The following is a 19,610-nucleotide window of genomic DNA, read 5'->3' on the forward strand; positions in this document are numbered from 1 at the left end:
TGATCTACGTTATAATATAATAATTTGATTTTATCACTTTTGTGTTTTTAAAAACACTTTGGTACTTTTTATAAAAAACTGTACTCGAGTGTCGAAAGCCCCCCCCCCCCCCCCCTGAATAGATGTATAGACTGCAGTACCTAGTACGTACAATAGGTACAATATGTACTATGGACCTGCCATCGGGGTAAATGTGGGGCAGTAACCATGCAATTAGCCGCACTTGCAGATAGAGTTTCGTGGAGGGTGAAGATAGCTTGCGATATGCCCCGCGATTTGACTCACACTTTGAACTTTAAGCAAAAAAAAAAAAAAAAAAAGTTGAAGATCGTAACTTATTACTACCGTTTAGCTACCAGGTACCTTAGATACCTTAGGTAAGGTAGGTACCTACTCTTACATAACAACATCCATCATTTAACTTTCAACATTGCTAGACAACAAACATTCCATCTTCTTTAGATTCTTCCTTTTTCCTTTTTCTTTGTCTTGGTGTAAATATTCGCACTATTCGTAGTGCGCCCGAATATTGCGACAATGGCAACAGCTATTAGCCAAAATGAGCGCGAGATACCCATTCGCGACAATCCAGATCTCGAGTCCTTCGAGTAAGCTATATACTTGCTCTCTTCCACCCCCACGCGTATACCGCGTATATCCCCAGTCCATGCAGCGTAAGTCTGACAATACTCTAAACTAACCCCTCACCGTCACCAGTATAGTTAGCACCTACGAGAAGCTCCTCGCCGATGACCCGGAACTCACGATGCCCGTGGCGGCCATCGAGGCCTTGATCGAGGCCCTCAGCCAGTCGTCGGCCAAGACGGTCTTTGAGACTATGGATCTCATCAAGACCCAGTCGGCGAAGCTCCGCGGCGCCGTGCGCAACCCCGTCGCCCTCACCCACGGCACCGACCTCTTCCAGCAGTACCTCGTCCTATCGCTTAAGCAGCCGGGCCCGGACGGCAAGGAGACTAGCAGTCACGAGAACTTCGAGGTCGTGCGCCAGCACCTCATGAAGAACGGCCGCCTTTTCGCCCAGCGCGCCAAGCAGGCCCGCGAGCAGATCGCTACCGTCGGCCGCCCGTACGTCCGCGACGGCTACACCATATTGACGCACGGTGGATCCCGCGTCGTCGGCACGCTGTTGGGGCGCGCGGCGGAGCGCATCGCGGGAGACGCAAGAAGGAGATTCAAAGTTATCCACGTGGTGAACGAGGCCCGTCGGACCGAGAGTCTGAGGGTGGTAGCTGCCCTCAGAGCGAAGGGCGTCCAGGTTGCGACGATACCCGAGTCGGCGGCCGCGTACACGATGGGCAAGGTCAATATGATCATAGTCGGCGCCGAGGCGGTGACGGCCAACGGCGGGGTTATCTCGCGTATGGGAACGTACCAGCTCGCCTTAATAGCCAAGGCTCGCAAGAAGGACTTCTACGTCGCGGCCGAACAGCACAAGTTTGGCAGGACCTTCCCCCTGGACCAGTTCGACCTCGGCTTTGAGCAGGGAATACTAGACTTCGACGCAAGAGAAGACCAGGATAATGGTGGCGATGGGAAACATCCGCAGACGAACCCCGACCCCGTAGATTATACCGTACGCTGAGTAATCTCTCTCTTTTATCTTAGGTACTTCCGTCTAGAGAAGTGCGTCCACTTGCTAACATCCGACTACTACGCAGCCACCGGAATTCATCACATCGTTCCTTTCGGATTACGGCGTCCTCACACCAACAGCTGTAGCCAAGCAGATTATAGATCTGTTGTATTGAGGTTCAGCCAAAGTCGCGGTATAAACGATATTATACGGACCTGGTTTTGTAACACTTGGCTTCAGAGGCATGTGCAATTATATAGGGACTATTACGGCGTTGGCATTTGGCAGTTAGTTACCTAGGTACCTAGTATATGGAGGACGATGGACTATTATTATTGACGTTGGACGAGAGGGTAGATATCATGCCATTGCCGTGCACCAAGAGCTTAGGTTAGGTATAGGTACCTTTAGATGATGTGCCCGCGCATACCAAAGCTATGATGGGAAAGCCATCATGTCACGATGTATGAATAGCATTAACAATGCTTATGGCCGTATATGAATGAGAAAGAAAAAAATCACATACGTTTATGACAGCTAAGGAACGGGACGGATAATTATGTAATTGCAACTGAAGTGTGTATTGATAAGTGAGTGAGTAGATTTATTGCCACTTTAGATACACCGATCAAATGCAAGGCCTTTTTCTTTTTTTTTCGGGAGACACACTGGAAATTGCCCATGTACGACTTATCACCACCTCTTTTCCTTCGCGAAAGCAGTTTTCCTTTTCTTAACCCTATCGTGATTCCGAAGGAAGTGTGTGTATTGGGGGTGGGTGGTAGGAGGGGATGTTGTTATTACTATTGATAGATATTGTCTTGTCCTGTCCTGTCCTGTACCGTACTGTACTGTACTACCAAGATAGGTAGTGAGCAGGCAGACGGATGTTGAATCCGTCCTGGTCTCTGTGGGAGATAGGTCAACCATGAGTAGATGCACCAAAATGGTGCACGACTGAGTGGACTGTGGTTGGCTTCGCTAGTTGTTGGAACTGAGCTTGTGTCCTGGCTCACTGCCGGGGCTAAGCTGTAGAAAGGCTTGCCTCGTGATAGCTCCGCGGATTGGTAGTACAGGTGGGTGTGGTATTGTTAGCTCATAGGTCGCGGACAAGCCTCGCGCCGACCCAGGCGTAGAGGTAGTTGCGCTGGTACCAGTTTACACTACGTGCACGATGTTAGTTTATCAGTTCCGTTTCGGAAATTTGAAGGTATTATGTATGTGCGAAGACAAGTCTACACAGCGATAGGAACGGAGAAGAGTTAAGGGGGAGTAGGCATACAATGTCTTCCTTCCTGCAATGCGAGGGTGCGTAGCCCACGAGCCGCCGAGCACGATATTGTGCTTCTCATCGAAGAAGTCGGCTAAGTGTCTAGGATTAGTATACGTATTCATAAAATAAGGAAGAAGTGTATATCTAAGGGAACTTATCATACCGGTATACCCCGGATAGAGGGCTAGCGGCTTGAAGCCTTCATGTGGCCTAAGTGGGGAGCTGGTCCATTCCCATACGCCACCCATCTGAGCCTGGCCCGCTAGACGGTTGCCGTGGGGAGTCACGGCTACTGGATGCCAATGGCGGAAGCCAACATTGGCATCACTGAGGTCGATAAACGGCTCATCATTTGTGGAGGAGCTGCCACCGACTTCTTGGACAGTACTTGACGGTGGCGTTTCCTCGACGCCATCGTTGACTAAGTGACTATGTACACCGTAGTTAGTTGGTGAACACCATCCGTTTGGTATGGGGGATAAAACTTACGCATTAACTGCTGGGACTGTCCTGCCTAACTGGCGCTCGGCTTCCTTCCTCTTCATGCTGTCAACATGAGAATAGATGCTTCGAGCTTCCTCAAACGTAGGAATTCGACCTCCCAACCAGGCCGCACACGCTGAAAGCTCATCATACGATGCGAATACCGGCCAGTCGAGCGCATATTTAAGCGGTACTGGCCCGTAGACAGTACGCACACTCTTGCCGTCCAAGAAAGATAGAGGAAGAGCTTGTTGGCCATTAGCCCCATTGGTGTGGCCGTTTGTATTACCATTTGTTTCCTTGGCTTGGTGACCATTAGTGTCTTCGTTGCGGCTTGAGCCTTCGTCAATCCAAGAGGCGGGGGCCTTTTCTTTCTTGGTATTGTACATGTATAGCGCGTACTGGATGAGTTAGAACCGTATCTTCTTCGATCTCAACTAAGCTCACCTCTTCATTGGTAATGGGCCTCCCCTTAGCTTGAAAGCTATGCACTTTTACACGCCTGGGAGGTTTCTCATTATCCCTACGAACTAGTCAGCATATTAATGTGCTTAAGCAATGCTGTCGTCACTAACCATCCAAAATGATTCGTCGAGTTTTGCACATCGTCGGGGTCATCGAGTCCTATTGTGAGCTCCTGCTCAGGTATGTCAAACCAATCGTTGCTGACCCTTGCAGCATATGCATCTTGAGCTAGAGCCTCGAAATTAGGTCGCTTTACGTGGGGTGGAGGTAGAGTCTTGCCACTCTGCAGCATCATATAGAGCAACGTTTCCAAGTGCATGATCTCATGCTCGAAGCCCACCCATATGGCCCTTCCGACGTGTCTGGGAATGTTCTCCAGACCAACGGAGTATATGCTCTTCAACCTGTCCCGTACTCGCCCCTGGTACTCTATAATATCTTCGACAGGCGGCCATTCGTCTGGAATTTCTGAGTGCTGATGACATATTTCGGGGTTGTCCACATCTGGGTCTATTCCTCTTTCGAAGATTGACGAATAGAAAGCCGGCTCTGTAAGAGGATTCTTGGTGGTCTTGGTCAATTGGATATCAAGGAATGTTGGGATGTGACCAAGGTAAAAAATGCAGGCATTCCGAAGTTTGATGGGTTTGTCTAACAACTCCTCATTAGGTAACATACGCCTAGTGACGATGTCCCATGTAGCCCATAGACCCTCGAAGTCCCTCAAAGATGGGACAGGGGAGCGTGCATATTCTGAAGGGTTAGGACTGAGAGTCATGTTTGGCTTGGTTAGAAGGTGAAGACCTAGCAGACTATCAGTTAAACCTGGTTCGACATCTACTCAAGAACTCACGGGGGCCAGGGCCGCCCCGCGTTTAAAAGCCACGATTGATGTACGCAGGGACCTTTTAGGCATGCCTCGAAGACGGCAAGGTCTCCTGACTGGTCTCACGTGGACTACGTGCTGCATGGTATTCCAAAACGTGGAGCAGACCCTGTTTATTCGTGGGATAGGATGTGATAGAAGTAGGACGAACCCGTTACTCCCGGGGTTGGACAAGGAATTCGTGGTCCACTCACCATAGTCTTCATCTTCGGTCATCCAACGATCAGCCTCGATCATACCGGCTGACCGCCATAGATTACTGCAGCCCTCTTCCGAGTACTTTAGACTCTGCTCGACTTGAATACGCTCCTGGGCCTTGATCGTTTCTCCCAAGACCACTGTATCGTGCAGTGGCGAATAGAATGCTCGATGGCGTCCTCCCTCGATGTCATAGACGTATTCACCAATGGCTTGCCAGTCATTAAGGTCAAATGCCTCATGCCCAAGCACTTTGTTTGCATGAGAGAGCCCATTCAAGAGGAATCTTGGCTAGTTAGCACAAGGGGAAGCCGGAAGGATGTGTGCATTGCGTCACTCTTAACTGACCTATGCGTGATGCCGTGTCTGTCTTCAGAGTAGCATATAGGGTTCAGCATAGTTCAATGCGGATTTTCAATAATACTAACCGTTGTATGCGTGACTATTGTTGGGCGTCAGAAGCCTGATAGTCCTTCAAGGGAGGATTGGTATGGGACGTTCCGGGACTTACTAGACCTTGGAAGGATCTGTGCAGGAATCCAATCCAATCAAAAAGCTATCCGCCGGCTGGAGAACATCGGCGAAACCTCTCAGGAACGAGGCTGCTTCGTCGCGGTGGAAGTTACCTAATTAGGCTGGTCAATTGCAAGGGATTTTGATGGTGTCTATATGTATACGGAGTATACTTGAGTTCGTACCAATGCTAGATCCGAGAGATAAAATACACTTTCGCTTGGAGGCGATCTGCGGCCTCTTTAACCATTCACGGCCGTCATCGTACGTTCCCAACAGTCCGTGACACCGTACGTGACGAAAATTTGGGACTTGAGCCAGAGTCCTTGACAACTCATCCTCTGACAAATCAAGAGCATAGTAGTCGATCTTCTTGCCGGCGTCCTCAAGAGCTCGAAGCAAAAGAGTCACCTTCCTCAAGTTGCTAGTCAAGGAGGTCAATCAACTGCTATTGTGTTACGGGGACGGCTATATAACACTCACCCGCTGCCTAACTCAAGCAATAGAGATCCAGACGGAATTGACCTAGCAATTGCAGCAGCCGAACGCCGCAGGACTTGGATCTCATAATTCGTTAAATAGTACTCTTCTAAATACGTGATCTGAAGTCTTGGTTAGAGTCGGATGATAAGTATAAGCATGTTTGGCTAACCTGTTCAAACAGCTGTAGACCTTTCTCATCATAGAGGAGTAAGGTGGGTAATTTTCGGGGTCCCTCTTGAGGACGTAGTAAGTTATGGATCTCCTCTTTTAGGTTAATTTCAACGGCGGCTTGCCGTATGTCGGTGATATCAATATTGGGACGTCGTCCCGGGGTTAGACTAGCACCCTTTTCTAACATGTGCTGCTGGTTGGGCAGCTGAGGCTTATAGGGGGACTCGACAACAGATGGCATAGCTGCTGATGATTGATCGAAATGCCTATCACACAAAAGAGATGGTGGTTGCTAAGCTTAGAGTGTAATTATTTTCACGATTCTGCAGGGGTGAGGATATCGCAGGTAATATATAAGGTATATATAAACTTCAAAAGGAACGGTTGCAAAGTCTGAAAGGTGTAACAGGAGAGTTACAATACGGAAATGTGTACCAACTTAGACCTAGTGCAAAGCATATTGTAGATGATGAGAAGCCGGACAAACCTTAGCTGCGAGGCCATATTCTCTGCCGCTAACAATGGGAGTACCTACCTAAAGGAAGCAAGGGTGATTGATAATGGTGATGTCAGTTGGGGACCAATCTCTTAGTCCCCAGCCCCAGTTAGATGTGTGGTTGGTTCAGCGAATAATTTATCGGGGACGTCAGCCCTAAGGCGTTCAAACAAGATGCATTCCATGCTGGCCATCGTGGATATACACTGTCATTTGGCTATCATAACACATACACAGTACATAGTAGGGTAATAAGTGCTTGATGTATTTAGAATCCGAAGTAAACCGTGGAAACGCGGACGGGGCACGTACATAGTATCTATCGACGCCTCTGCTTACGGCACAATGGTACGGTAGTTCGGATTGCCAAGAAGGGTTTGGCGAGGTACGCAAAGTAAAGTGTCCCGGAACTTGGATAGCTTAGACTTGTTGAGAATTGAGGAGTCAGAATTAATTCTGTCATAAATTGCTGCAAGTTAAACCAGGCTATGACTTGGAGAGTGGGATGTTGTAGAAGAATAAACAAATCACGGGGCAGAACAGGGTCAGCAAGTAAGGGCCACGGCTGTTCCGGCCCCGCAGGAAGAAGTGGCCGGGTGCATGTACCCACGTATCGTATGGTATTGTACAATACACCTGCCGTGTCCCATCGTTAGCGCACTTGACTAAGCTTAGGGTCTAAAGTACCTACATACCGTATCCTGCTGTGTGACAAAGAACGCTGCAGGTTCCTTCTCGCCGTCCCTTACCTACCCTAACCTAGAGGTAAGCGACCACGGGTGTACCTTGACTTGGTTCCGGTTCCCGGTAAAGACGCTTTCGAACGGTGGGAACCCTTATTTTTACGAAGTAGGTACCTATTTACCTGTCATATTATTAGTCAGATACATGTACCGAATGTTCGATTCCGGGAATATCAATGCATTAGTTAGTATATTGGGCATCGGGCCTTTATTTTTTTTATTTCTTATTTTTTTACAGTATCTTTTAAAGGCGTTTATATTTGTGGCCCTTGTGTCTACTTAATATTAATATTTTTCTATACATGAATTATGTAAAAAGGTAAAGTGATGACGCGCATTTAATCATTATTGCATTGGAAAAACGCAAACCAAAGCCTTGCCGTCCCAATAGTATTATGCTGTATCACCTAAGAGAAGCTCGCTATAGGAGACTGGACGTGACTTACCTAATGTATACCTACCTAATTCTTATACCTCATCGTTTTCAAAAAGGTCCGTTTCCGTCTGTAGCATTAGGTACTTACATAGTATGGGAGGTACCTAACTAAGGTAATTTGGTACTTGAATGAATTATAGAAGATTTAGGGCTAGGGTAAGTACTGTCGATAACTACCTAAGGTACTACCTATGTACCTAGAAACACGCCGAGAGTTTCCTCTCTCTACGTCACTTGTATGTGATCATGGCCTGACGATCTTTACCGAAACCCCCCCTCCCTTCCCCCCCCAACTTTACCCCTCAACAACCGAAAGAGCCTCCCGCACACGTGTAAGTCTATATTTGGCGATAAGCGAAAGATGATTCAAACGGCGTCATTTTACAGCACCGTCTGAAGCAGATGCGGTGACGCACGAATAAAAATGAAAATATAAATATAAAAAATCAAAAAATCATAATGCAGTATTATATATTAGGGAGGTAGTATTGATAGACGGCCGGACAGCTGATCATGGGGTACGGGCTACAGGCTCACATGATTTCTAAATTGGCCATTACCTAGTTTTTGCCTAACCCAGCGCCCTGCATCTTTTGTGTCGAGCTTTCCGAACTTTCTATTGCATCTTCTTTCTTACTTAACGGTGGGACAGTGCCTGGATGTTACCCCCGACTGCACGTCAATTGTGGGGAAGTCTCTTCCCCCGTGACACCCCCAGAGTACCCTGGAACTACCCTGAGACTACCTGAGTTTAGGTACCTAACTTACCTGTTACCTACCTCCTAGTCTACCACCTTACACAGCTACAGAGCTACAGTAACCTCAATATCCGAGTTGGGCACATCTATTTATTTATTTTATTTCTTTTACTCGGCAGTACCTAAAGTAACTTGACGACTGAAAAGAAAAGTGAATGAACAAACCCCCCCTCCCCCAAATTTATGCTCTGATGGAGCGTCTCATTCCTATCTATTCCAATACCACTTCATCATATTTGACAGGCTTCAGCTTTTCCGCGGCATTCTCGGCCACCAACTCGAAATTTACCGGAACAGCAGAGGTGAACCGTCCAGTCGATTTCCAAACCTTCGGTCTAAATTTTGTCTCTTGTTGGACCACATGAGCGACTTTTACCAGTGGCAACTACCTATATGTGAAGATATATTAAGAGGGGTTGACTTATATGTTAGTGGACGACCCATCAACGCTGAAAAAACATAACCTCGGTCTCAAGACAGCATCAGCTAGCCCAAGATTATACATCGTAGGGACCGTTGGACATTTATCATGGGGTGTCATTGTACGACTTGTAATTCTGAATGCCCACTACCCGCTCATCCAGCAGAGCTGGATGGTTACCTAGCATGCAATTTAATCTAACCTTGTCTCCTTTTAGGTTATCAAATATTACCCTTGGGTTGGGTTAATTAAAAACCTCAGCTTGGACTGATTATGGTGGGATGACTTGGTAGTCTATGAGCTGCTGAAAAGCCTATTATATCGTATTAGGTACCCATAGCCTATTCACCCAGGCGCTGAAGAGACTGTAGATTGGACAAAGAGTAAAATGCTTAGGCATCATAGGTGTCATGTGAGCTAATTAGGAACTACTTAAACTGTTCAAAGATATAGGTACAAGATACCTGTTAGTCCCGTATATCAAAGGGATGATAATAGAAGATCATGAAAATATGCCGTCATCATAAAAGGTTGCCTGTTAGAAATATAATCTAGGTAGCTGTGTAAATCCCATGTGAGATAATACCTAAGAGCAGTTGTGCCTACGATAGAAACTCTTTTCTAGGTAGATGCCTGCCTCTGTTTGAGCTTTGCAAGTTCGGAGGAGCTAAACAGTTGTTAGGGGAAACTAGTGCTTGAATTGTATATTTCTTAAAAGGCATCAATATAAATACGATAAGTAGATTAGTTAGGAACACTTTAAAATCACCTTAAACTGAAGATGTATCTATCTTCACCCGGTAGTATAGCGTCCTCTTACCTACCGTATCATTTGAATAGATGCTTATATCTCACGGAGGCAATGAACACTTATTTAAAAATAAGATTAACCGAGTCTTGATGTGGATTAATGATAACTTGATAGTTAAAGAGTATTCTAAGAGGAGAGTCCTAGAAGTTAACTGTTCTCGGAAAGGTTGCCCGTACGTTAGGTGCCTCTCATATAGGATCTATCCTTGAAATGAGTGGCAACCCAATGTGCCGTGTTAGGTATTTGTCCGTATAGAGATGATATGACTTTTAACATGATTTGATTTGATCTGTAACAATTCCTAGCAGGATCTTACATCAACAAATACAATTGTGCGGTTACTCAACAGCGATATTGTGACACGCGAGGTTGTTGCAATACAGTTGGTGGTACCCCAGCCACACCATCGCCTTGAGCAGGTTTACCTACCAGGTTTACGTGAAAGACCTAGTTATCGGATCTATGGTAAGTTTCATTTTCATCTTAGTGATAGATTGTGACTAGTTGGGATTTGAACACACACCGGTATCTGGTAATATCTACAGATAAATGAGAATAAGTTGAAAATATTGATAGGAGACGTGAGGATCATGCAAATTAAACACATGGCTTGTCAGATGTACGGTAAGAACGAAGATATTATATCCGTCGTTTAGCCTAACACTATAATAAACTGACCATAATTTTCCATTAACTGTATAATTATCCCTTGGATGTAGATCTGCTCCTATGGAAATGATTCTAGGTTTACGGAGAACCGTCTCTCCTAAGCCTTGGAGGGAACCCCTATTATAGGATCCATATAAGAGGTACCTGCCTACCTAGGTAAGCTCCGGTCCATAATTATTTAACCTCCTAACTGTGCCACAAGCCTAGCCGTTTAGTGAGCGCTGAGGTGGCCATGAGGCAAGACCGCTAACAACCAACGAACTCACTTCGGTTTAGCATATAGATTGATAGAATATCACCTGGGACGGTCTACTGGTTTTAGAACTGTTCATTTCACAAATCTTAGGTACCTTATATTAGGTAGGACAATTGACTGTCTAAAGATCTGAATTCTAATCTCCAACTTTGCTATCTAAACGGGAACTTGTAAAGAACGTGGTAACTATGGTGGCTTCGTATGATTAACTGAACGGAATCTTAGCCTGTCTCTTTAAGCACCGGTCTCCGCAGGGGGAGCACCGCTCGGGAATCCACTAGGCATAGTTCCGTTTCCACCGGGGCCGGTTCCGTTACCGCCACCCGGAGCACCGCCTCCGACGCTGTAACCAGTCGAGTGGCCGCCCTCGGCGTCGAGATACGCAGCTGCAATGAATGTATGAATTAGCTTTCCAATATTCTCGTTTTCCTCATATTCTTCATTTAATTTTTCGTGGATCGCGGGACAGACTTACCAACTCCGTAATACTCGTTCTCGGTGTAATCGGCGGAGCCGTTGATGCCGATCTGGATCCAGGCGAACAGGCCGTCCTCGATCGAGTCGCCGAGGTAGACGTACTGCGGGAAGGGGTCGTACGCCTCGTCGGCCTGGAGGACGGACCACATGTCCTCGTCGTTGGTCGTGACTTCCACCGTGTTGGTATTGTACGGGTACGTCTTCTCGACCTCCTGGCGTAAGTCCTCAGGCCAGAAAAGCTGTCCGATGTGGCTGACTGGTGCGTTCCTACGACTGGAGTTAGTTACGGCATATCGATGAAATTGGACTGTTGAGTAAATAGATTGAGCTTCTTCTACCGGAAACTTACCAGACGGAGATAGTACCGTTGGGCATGACCTTAGCATTGGTGTGTGCCAACAAATGTGTGTGGACAGCACGTCCACTATAGTGGCCGGGGAAAATCGTCTCGAAGCTGGCGACACCGTCGGAATCTGTCAACTGGATACCTCGGAGGTAAGTAGAGTTGTATCCGCCGTCGGCGTAGTTTCCGTTGGTAGAGATACCGCTGTAGACACCGGTAGCGTTACAGTTCCAGATGTCGACCGCAACAGAGGGGATGGGGTCGCAGGTGTTTACGTCAATGTACTGGACTTCGAGGAACAAGTCGATACCGTCGCACCACTTGGCCTCCTTAACATTCGACCGCATCTTCTCCCCAACAATATAGTAGGGCCCGTCGGTAATCTCAGGGGCTAGGATACAGCTTGTGTTTCCGCTGAACACCTCCTTGAGCGAGGTGAACATGTTGTAGTCGTAAGTTCCCGTCATGTTGTGGTTGACATTCTCCCAGGCCTGGAGATCTGCGAGTTCTCGCTTGTTCTTTCTCGCAGCTGTGGAGGTTCCCTTTTAGTTGAATACACCTTAGAAATTGATGATCGTTACTTACCGGCCTGGATGCCACGCTTCTGTCGGATTTTGCTGACGGTTTCGGCACGACGCGCGATTGAGCGCGCCTTCAGGGCTTGAGCGGAAGCCGAGTTTGAGCACGAAGCTAGGGATCGAGCGCCAACTTGAGCCGCATAGTCACGGGCTACGAGCTCACGCTTCATCTTCTGCGCGTCGTGTTTCTCGCCGGGGTGGGCGGTGGTGTGGCTAATTAGAGCCGCGAGGACCAACTTGGAGAAAGCAACCATGGTGATGAGGGAATAGGGAATGACTTCGTGAACGACTGACTGTTACAGAACGACTGGATAGAGGGCAAACTGTCTAAGGTTGGATATGAGAGAAGATGTAAAGAAATACAGCGGTACAATGGTCTTCTATTTAATCCTTTTCGCAAAGATTTCACCCAGTTGCGTGGCTCTTCTCTAGTCCCACCAGACAACCATTAAGGAGATCTCTATTCGTAATGCTTGTCGTGTATCCTGGCATTGTAATGTCCTCGGTGAGTTCATTGCATAGTCAAGACCTGTTGGGTTCTCCATCACGATAGATACCATCGATTTCTCTAGTATGCTCTAGTCTTAGCTTCTAAAGATGCCATTACGCGTCCCCTACGCAGAGGCGAATATCGAGATACGGTGAGAAAAAGCTGAGCCTCGTCCGCAAGAGTTATGTTCGCAAGGAATAGGGAAATCCTGGCTATCGAACCAGCCAATGAGAATTACAGTGTTTTTAAATCCATCGGACGATTCGACAATTCAAGCGTCGTCAGATCACTTAAAGCTGAAAAGGCTTGAAACTGGATGTGGATGGTTGACGAATCCGACCCACATAGAGTGATACCCATGTCCTCAATTCGGTAGTTGTAATGCGTAATAGTCTTCTTTAATTGGTTTGAATTAAGTCCGTCTAATAAGATCCATTTCGATGCCTCAATGTTTCGTGATGTAGCTATTTTTACTAAGTCCTGATTTGATTGTGTCAACGACCAACGTGACGATAGGGGGTAGGCAATTTTTTAAGAGTTTTCAAGGTCGTAGGTTTGGGAAACCGGGCATCTAAACAATTCCAACGCTAAGGTTAAGCTGTCGCAAAATTGAAGCAGGTCTGGTCTGTATGTGATCCATCAGGGGTACGGGTGCATTTAACCAATGAATCTCGTCTACTCTACGAAGATGACGAATGAAGACATACGCATTTAATTAACTCATCTAGAGATATTATAGTATTTAGACTATTTTCAATTATATTATATGATTAGTATTATCAAACTTGGAGTTAAAAGCTCTTAATAAAATGTGTTTATCAGATGCTGATACATAGTAACTTGTGGTTAGTTAAGACTTCATAAAAAGGGGCTTTTAAATCCAATTGGTCGAAACAACTGGCATGGTTCCGCAAAGGGTATGCGTAAGGTCCTAATCGAAGTCTGATTGGCCACTTCTTGCGAATCCTGGTTTGGGTTTTTTTTTCTTTACAAGTCAAATTTGGTACAAGAACTTGACCAAGTAAAAAAACCATCAGATACCCGAGTTAATTCCAAAGAAGTATTGATGCTCTCTTAGGAAAATTCTACAGTATTCGAGAACACCTGATATAATCTCTCCCTTCTCCGTTTATAAGATACTCAAAACCGTGGCAATCCCAGCGCCTCTCTCCGTCCCGTACTCGCCGAATCGAGGTACGGCACTTCACCCGTCCCCGAAGCTCTGATTCCTATTCTCACACCTTCTACAAGGTGGGTATCGGGCTGCCATAGCTACATTAGCACCGGAAAGAAACAAGCACATTACTTGCCTAGTACCTAAAGTAGGTACTTGGAGATAAACAGAGATAACTCTAGATAGGTTAAGCAAACTCACAGTAGCAGCATGCAAAGTGCACGCATTGCTCCAGATCGCGCAAGCCCCCCTCGTCCAGTGCATCCTCGCGACGCAGTCGTGGTTGCGCGTGACGAGCCTCAGCACGTAGTCGCGAATGATCTGGTCCTCGTACGCGTGCACCCCGTCGATGCGGCTGACGTGCAGGCCCACGCCCGCGAACAGCGACTTCCACCCCGTCACCGGATGCGTCCGGACCACGGGGTGCGAGGGCGAGAACTCGAACCCTTGGTTCAGGGGCGACCCGCGGGGCGACGTCACGTCGTACCCGCCCGCCCGGCACGCCGACTCGAACACCGGCTGCGCGCACGTCGCCGTCAGCGTCTCGAGGAGCTTCTGGAACGGCGGCGAGAGCCGGTCGTAGAGCTCGTAGCCGGATACCCAGAGGGTGTCGCCGCCGGAGGGAGGGGTGTCTTGCATACGGAGGAAGGAGAAGTCCGATGGACAGTTTTCGAAGAGACCTAGAGGGATATTTATTTGGGTTAGTTAAGGGAATCTCATGGAGATTGAATAGGTTACATAAGGGGTTATTGGTAACGCACTATCGCTGTGCCATTCCCGACCTAGATCTCGGGGCTCGTTGCCTGAGCCGGGCTGGTTCTTCATTGTGGCATATAACTTCTTGGCTGCCTCGGAGTTGATGACATAACTTAACTCCCGTCAGCGTCGGTATATGGAATACCATATTGCTCCAACCTAACCTACATGTGCTTATCGGTGGTTCCGTCCGCCATGGGGAGATTGTTGGGGTCGTTATTTAGGGGGTGCACATGCAACCCATTCGCAGGAGGTCGTCCCGTCAGCTTACCAAGCATATCCGTGATGTGTTTTTGTTCCTCGACGGAAAGATCATCCTGAGGGGCCCTGAAGAAGACAACTCCGCGCTGGCAGATGGTGATTGCAAGGTCGCGCAACTGCTCTTCAGCATTGGGAGCTCTAAGTATATCTTTAAGTTTTGCGGTAGGGTATTCCCGACCGATGATAGGGGTGGTGTCAACATATTCGAGATAATCAATAGACGACCCCTTTTTCAACGGCTCTCGTTTGAGCTTGGTTGTAGACAAAGAACCCATATTTTGGGGCACGTACTATAAAATCTATTTTCGCCTTTTGAAGCTGATAATGACTCTTTGAAATTATTGAGTGACTACTGGGAACGTAGGTAGATTCCGGTAAGCGAAGGAGGAACCGACCACTTATATTAACAAGATTACAGCTTACCGCCCGATGAAACTTGAGACTTCTTAAGCTACTCCAATCTTAGGCCCCCGTAAATCTCTTAACCGTCTGCCGTCTGCCGTCTGGGGTATGCGGGGGTAGCCAGGGGGTTATGTCAATTCTGGATGTCGGCAATGTGAATCTGAGGAAGTTTGGGGTTAGGATGCGGAGATCACGTATCAATAGTTCACCAAAGGAGAACATCAGGTGAAGTTCAGAGAGCCGGGATATAGAGTAGCGCACCTGTTTCGTTGGAATGCGAATTGGCTTTCTGTGTGCTAAGGAATTCTTCAAGAGACAGCCTGTCCGCTGTCTGGAACCTCGTCATTCTCTTTCTCTGCGTCACTGCGTTAGCGAGACATATACCTCCGCAATTATGGTTGCCGCAGCTATCTCAGCAAACCCGCTGCAGCTAGATATCCGCAGCCATACAAAATGTCTTGCAATCTGTTTTATTGTCACAGTTTCAAGTTTTCAATATGGCCTTGACTATGCTCTCGTCGGTGGCTTCATGGCCATGCCTGGTTTCCTAAAGGTCTTTGGCTATTACGATGAATCGGCTGACAAGTGGGCAATCGACCCGACTGTCCAACAGCTTATATCCTCTTTAATGACGATTGGAACGTTCGTGGGTTCGCTTTCGGTTGGCCCGTTCAGCTCCAAGTTCGGGCGACGACAAGGATTATGGACGGCATCTGTTTTGAACTATATCGCTACGGCTATAATGATCGGAACGACAAATCTTGGCGCACTTTATCTTGCCCGTTTCGTTCTCGGTAAGCGTAACCATACACCAAGTTTGGCTGAGGGATCAATATGTCTAATGCCCGATAGGAATCTCGGTAGGCTGGTTCCTCACGTTCGCACAAGTTTACATCAATGAAGCTGCTCCCGCCCATCTCCGAGGTATCGCTTTCGCCGTGTATCAGAGCCAGCTCTCCATAGGATCCATCGTGGGAGCAGCCATAGATTATGGCACGCACACTATGCTCGACAAGGAGGCCTATAGAATACCACTTGCCATTTTCTTCGTTGCTCCGACCATCCAGTCGATCGCCATGCTTTTCTTCCCCGAAAGCCCACGTTGGCTCATGACGCAAGGAAAAGAAGTCGAAGCTGAATCAGCGCTTCGAAGACTTCGAAACAAGAATATTAAAGAGAAGGAATTCCAAGCCGAGTTCGAAGAAATCCGAATCTCCACAGCAGCGCAATCAGGCCAGTTTCAGGGGAAGCACCTGTGGGTCGAGATGTGGAAGGGTACTAATCGGCGTCGATCCCTCCTTTCTATCGCTGTTATTTGCTTTCACTGTGCTAATGGTGAGTGAAATGACACTCTTTCAAGAAATGGAATATCTATGGTTCTAACACTCCGTGTAGGCTCTTCTTGGGTAAGGAAACCTATAACTGTACCAACATCAGATTGCTTTACTAACTCCTCCAGCTAAATATTTATACGACTTACTTTCTCACTGTTGCTGGTGTACAAGAAGCATTTTCATACTCCACCATGATAACATGTATGGGACTTGTCGGCGTCCTGGCTAGCCTCTTTGTTGTCCGTCATATTGACCGTCGTGTCATCCTTCTCATCGGAGTAGCAGCGTGCGGCTTTTGCCAACTTGCATTTGCGGTCGCCTGGACTGTAGCCCCACGGACTGTGGTAACTGCAAAGGCAGTTGTCGCTTTTATCGCACTATTTATATTCTTTTATGTTGCCTACGGTAAGTGTCCCCTTTATGTCCAAGTCGCGGCAAGAATTGAACTTGCTAAGTGGAGAAGCTCCGTATGCTTGGCTCCTAGGAGGTGAATTGCCTAGCAACCACCTCCGAGCCCATACGTACGGCGTAGCTACTGCGCTCAACTTCCTTGGTAACTGGCTTGGTGTCTTTACGGCGCCATATTTCATTAACCCGGCCAGTCTTGGATGGAGTGCCAAATACGGGTTAGTAAGGATAAGTTCGTTGAATTACCTACTCTTTGCTGATAATCTGATATAATAGATATATCTGGTTCGGATCTAACGTTGTGGTGTTTCTTTTTACTTGGGCCTTTATGCCAGAGACACGTGACCGAACCTTGGAAGAAATAAACGAGATATTTGAAGCTAAGGTCCCAGCCCGAAAGTTCAAGAGATATATATGCACAGGCACAGAAGCTGTGAGAACAGCTGTCATCGAGGAGAAGAACAGAAGCACATCTCATGTGGAGTAAGTAACTCGGGAAGTTGTATGGAGTTGATGAGGTTGATTTAGAGAGAATTTACGATATTTGCAATAGTTTGCTTTCTTTGGGGGAAAACGAATAGGGGCTCTATTGGGGCAGCCCGCCTTGGCTTTCAATGACTATCGTATCAAAGCCAAGAGCAAGGAGTTCCGACCACGGTAGCAAACTAGATTCTTTCAAAATTAGCAATGAAGAAGTAAGTACCTGCCCAGGGTAAACATTTTTTGATTCTGATTCTTGTAGGTGCTTTGGGGTTGGCGTTCTGCGTACTGGTTCAAAATCACTTGTGTCATACCTCTTTTGTTCTTCCGGCCCACCAGGTGTAATACTGATTGTAATTTACGGCTTCTATGTCTAAATAGACTCATCACTGAGGGTTTGTAGCTGTTGGTGAGGATATGCGTAAAACCTCTACGACTGTTAAACAAAACATAGACGCTTCTTGATAATAAGACCACTCACCCGTTACTCATAGGACAAAACCTGTAGAGATAACTAAAACCCCAATTACCTATATTGGATTTTTGCCTCTGCTTATCGTAATACGGCATTTACAACAGGTACTAGTTGTTTACCTACCTCTAGTAGGTACCTAACATTAGGTAGAATTTAATTTATTATAAGGTAGTCATGTTGAAGAAAGAAAAGGTACGTACTTAAGTCATGTAGCTTTGCACTTTCCAACGGTGCTTTTAGGTAAGGATACAACTTGCAAGTAACCTGGCAAAAACAGCAGCAGCGGAGATAGCAAAGGCAGTAGCAACGGCAGGAGGGGCTAAGTAGCAGTAACAAAGGTAGCAACGACCTTAGCAACGGGCAGGTGCAGGGTGACTACCTGCCTTTACGTTGCTTCCTTTTTCTACGCGACTTCCTTCCTCTGGGTGAGTTCCTGCTTTTTACAAGCGGCAGAACGACTGTAAGAGTGTCTTAAAAATTCTTTACCGCCCGGCAGACCGCCGACTGAATTATTATTTAAACATGGCGTCCCCCCGCGAAAGTTCATACTTTTTTTTCTTTACTTTCGTCACTCAAACGCACTCAACACAGAACACGCAACCTATTAACCAACGAAGTGTCCATTAACAACAATAACTTGCGGCAAACCTTCATCCACTATTCATTACATATTACACTCAAGTCCTATTAATTTCTCTATTACTTATTGTCATGTACACACTCAAGTCCTTGGATTTCCCTATTTCATATCCAAGCCACCACTCCCCGTCATGGGCAATAATGATACCGTTGCAACTGGACGTCCCATCCCATCTTATCGGGAGGCCGTCTTTCTAAGTCATTTTACGTCGCTATATAGCTTGTTGAGACACAAAACAGCTGTGTTTACCATCATACCTACCATGGTGTGTTGTGATGTGCTATAGATGTGTGTATCACCACACACGTCGTGTGGCTGGGAAAGCATCAAGACAAAGGACGACTGGGTGCTTGCTGCCTCACAATTCACAACACTTTCCGCCAACCTGACGCTCCTCTCATGACGCTCCTCATGACCACTGACAACCACAACAACTCAAGGCAACGAATTCAAGTGCCACTAGACATTCATTAGCTGCACAACCAACTCTGAAAGTTGTGAGATATAACACTTGAACCCCTAGAATATTCTATTGATTCATTGCCCCTAATTATTACTATCGGTCATGTTCGTTGCTCCATATTCACCACCACTGTTATTACTCATATCACCACAGCCCCAACTTTCACCAGCTTCACTCCCCCATTATGGACTTAATCTCACTGCAACAAAACCACCATCAAACTTAAGCTTTGAGCGTTGGGTCCACCCATGACGGACAACGGATCCAGACGTCGCCCAACCATATAAGGCGTGCTGATCGTTCCCTGCTCCGGACAGAGGGCCGAGAAGCAGGTCCGGAAGAGAGAGATCGTAATGATGCCCGAGTATTCCTACCCGGAGTGATGCCTCTCCACACGGAGCCGTGCCGTTGGCAGGGCTGCACTGTCTTCGTGATCGATCAGGCTCATCCGCCATCTTGTTTCCTTGTCCTGGGACGATGATATGGAGTCTCGATAGCTTGTCTGAGTCCTGTCACTCCGGCAATATGACAAACAGATGTACAGCGAATTTACAACAACCTGAAAACCCCAGATGATGTGATGAAGGGGAACATGCATGCCTCTTGTTTCTTATTAGCCAGATTCACTGATTGTCACCTACCTATCTTTGACACCCTGTACGGGCGGATGCCT

General features: G+C 47.0%; 5 protein-coding genes across 5 annotated transcripts; 2 read left to right on the forward strand and 3 right to left on the reverse strand.

Moving 5' to 3' along the window:
- The first annotated feature begins 329 nt into the window (after nt 1–329).
- F4812DRAFT_266627 (nagb/rpia/CoA transferase-like protein) lies at nt 330–2,028 on the forward strand. The gene is made up of 4 exons (XM_047930852.1): nt 330–377; nt 438–608; nt 718–1,594; nt 1,680–2,028. Exons 2-4 carry the CDS (start codon nt 538–540, stop codon nt 1,767–1,769), a joined length of 1,038 nt encoding a protein of 345 aa, XP_047792761.1. The 5' UTR covers nt 330–377; nt 438–537; the 3' UTR covers nt 1,770–2,028.
- A 662-nt stretch (nt 2,029–2,690) lies between these two features.
- F4812DRAFT_456457 (C-type lectin protein) lies at nt 2,691–6,307 on the reverse strand (the record flags this gene model as incomplete). Its single annotated transcript, XM_047936993.1, has 13 exons — nt 2,691–2,757; nt 2,877–2,958; nt 3,031–3,296; nt 3,357–3,751; nt 3,798–3,873; nt 3,926–4,619; nt 4,896–5,185; nt 5,248–5,269; nt 5,328–5,341; nt 5,411–5,525; nt 5,598–5,836; nt 5,896–6,014; nt 6,065–6,307. The coding sequence occupies 13 exons, from the start codon at nt 6,305–6,307 to the stop codon at nt 2,691–2,693; spliced, it is 2,622 nt and encodes an 873-aa protein (XP_047792762.1).
- A 4,529-nt stretch (nt 6,308–10,836) lies between these two features.
- F4812DRAFT_469069 (aromatic compound dioxygenase) lies at nt 10,837–12,359 on the reverse strand. The gene is made up of 4 exons (XM_047938840.1): nt 12,062–12,359; nt 11,483–12,005; nt 11,132–11,400; nt 10,837–11,042 (listed from the first exon to the last, which is right to left on the reverse strand). Exons 1-4 carry the CDS (start codon nt 12,306–12,308, stop codon nt 10,891–10,893), a joined length of 1,191 nt encoding a protein of 396 aa, XP_047792763.1. The 5' UTR covers nt 12,309–12,359; the 3' UTR covers nt 10,837–10,890.
- Nucleotides 12,360–13,291: 932 nt separating this feature from the next.
- On the reverse strand, nt 13,292–15,153 carry F4812DRAFT_417639 (taurine catabolism dioxygenase TauD, TfdA family protein). Its single transcript, XM_047933182.1, has 4 exons — nt 14,643–15,153; nt 14,480–14,586; nt 13,920–14,398; nt 13,292–13,807 (listed from the first exon to the last, which is right to left on the reverse strand). The coding sequence occupies exons 1-4, from the start codon at nt 15,008–15,010 to the stop codon at nt 13,685–13,687; spliced, it is 1,077 nt and encodes a 358-aa protein (XP_047792764.1). The 5' UTR covers nt 15,011–15,153; the 3' UTR covers nt 13,292–13,684.
- Nucleotides 15,154–15,200: 47 nt separating this feature from the next.
- On the forward strand, nt 15,201–17,753 carry F4812DRAFT_417643 (general substrate transporter). The gene is made up of 7 exons (XM_047933183.1): nt 15,201–15,297; nt 15,399–15,931; nt 15,990–16,472; nt 16,533–16,543; nt 16,597–16,876; nt 16,935–17,097; nt 17,156–17,753. Exons 2-7 carry the CDS (start codon nt 15,412–15,414, stop codon nt 17,364–17,366), a joined length of 1,668 nt encoding a protein of 555 aa, XP_047792765.1. The 5' UTR covers nt 15,201–15,297; nt 15,399–15,411; the 3' UTR covers nt 17,367–17,753.
- The last annotated feature ends 1,857 nt before the right edge of the window (nt 17,754–19,610 follow it).

This window comes from Daldinia caldariorum (genome assembly GCF_022478825.1).
Source record: "Daldinia caldariorum strain CBS 122874 unplaced genomic scaffold F4812scaffold_3, whole genome shotgun sequence".
Lineage (NCBI taxonomy): Eukaryota > Fungi > Ascomycota > Sordariomycetes > Xylariales > Hypoxylaceae > Daldinia > Daldinia caldariorum.

What these genes read in the sequence shown, in the direction of transcription:
- F4812DRAFT_266627 (XM_047930852.1), top strand. Translation starts at nt 538, where the DNA reads ATGGCAACAGCTATTAGCCAAAATGAGCGCGAGATACCCATTCGCGAC. An exon ending in CCAGATCTCGAGTCCTTCGA is followed by an intron (nt 609 to 717) that starts GTAAGCTATATA and finishes CACCGTCACCAG; the next exon opens with TATAGTTAGCACCTACGAGA. An exon ending in CCGACCCCGTAGATTATACC is followed by an intron (nt 1,595 to 1,679) that starts GTACGCTGAGTA and finishes ACTACTACGCAG; the next exon opens with CCACCGGAATTCATCACATC.
- F4812DRAFT_469069 (XM_047938840.1), bottom strand. Translation starts at nt 12,308, where the DNA reads ATGGTTGCTTTCTCCAAGTTGGTCCTCGCGGCTCTAATTAGCCACACC. An exon ending in AACGGTACTATCTCCGTCTG is followed by an intron (nt 11,401 to 11,482) that starts GTAAGTTTCCGG and finishes CTCCAGTCGTAG; the next exon opens with GAACGCACCAGTCAGCCACA. An exon ending in GAACGAGTATTACGGAGTTG is followed by an intron (nt 11,043 to 11,131) that starts GTAAGTCTGTCC and finishes CATTCATTGCAG; the next exon opens with CTGCGTATCTCGACGCCGAG.
- F4812DRAFT_417639 (XM_047933182.1), bottom strand. Translation starts at nt 15,010, where the DNA reads ATGGGTTCTTTGTCTACAACCAAGCTCAAACGAGAGCCGTTGAAAAAG. An exon ending in TCGGGAATGGCACAGCGATA is followed by an intron (nt 14,399 to 14,479) that starts GTGCGTTACCAA and finishes ATATCCCTCTAG; the next exon opens with GTCTCTTCGAAAACTGTCCA. An exon ending in GCACTTTGCATGCTGCTACT is followed by an intron (nt 13,808 to 13,919) that starts GTGAGTTTGCTT and finishes TAGCTATGGCAG; the next exon opens with CCCGATACCCACCTTGTAGA.
- F4812DRAFT_417643 (XM_047933183.1), top strand. Translation starts at nt 15,412, where the DNA reads ATGCGAATTGGCTTTCTGTGTGCTAAGGAATTCTTCAAGAGACAGCCT. An exon ending in TCTTGCCCGTTTCGTTCTCG is followed by an intron (nt 15,932 to 15,989) that starts GTAAGCGTAACC and finishes AATGCCCGATAG; the next exon opens with GAATCTCGGTAGGCTGGTTC. An exon ending in ATTCTTTTATGTTGCCTACG is followed by an intron (nt 16,877 to 16,934) that starts GTAAGTGTCCCC and finishes TAAGTGGAGAAG; the next exon opens with CTCCGTATGCTTGGCTCCTA.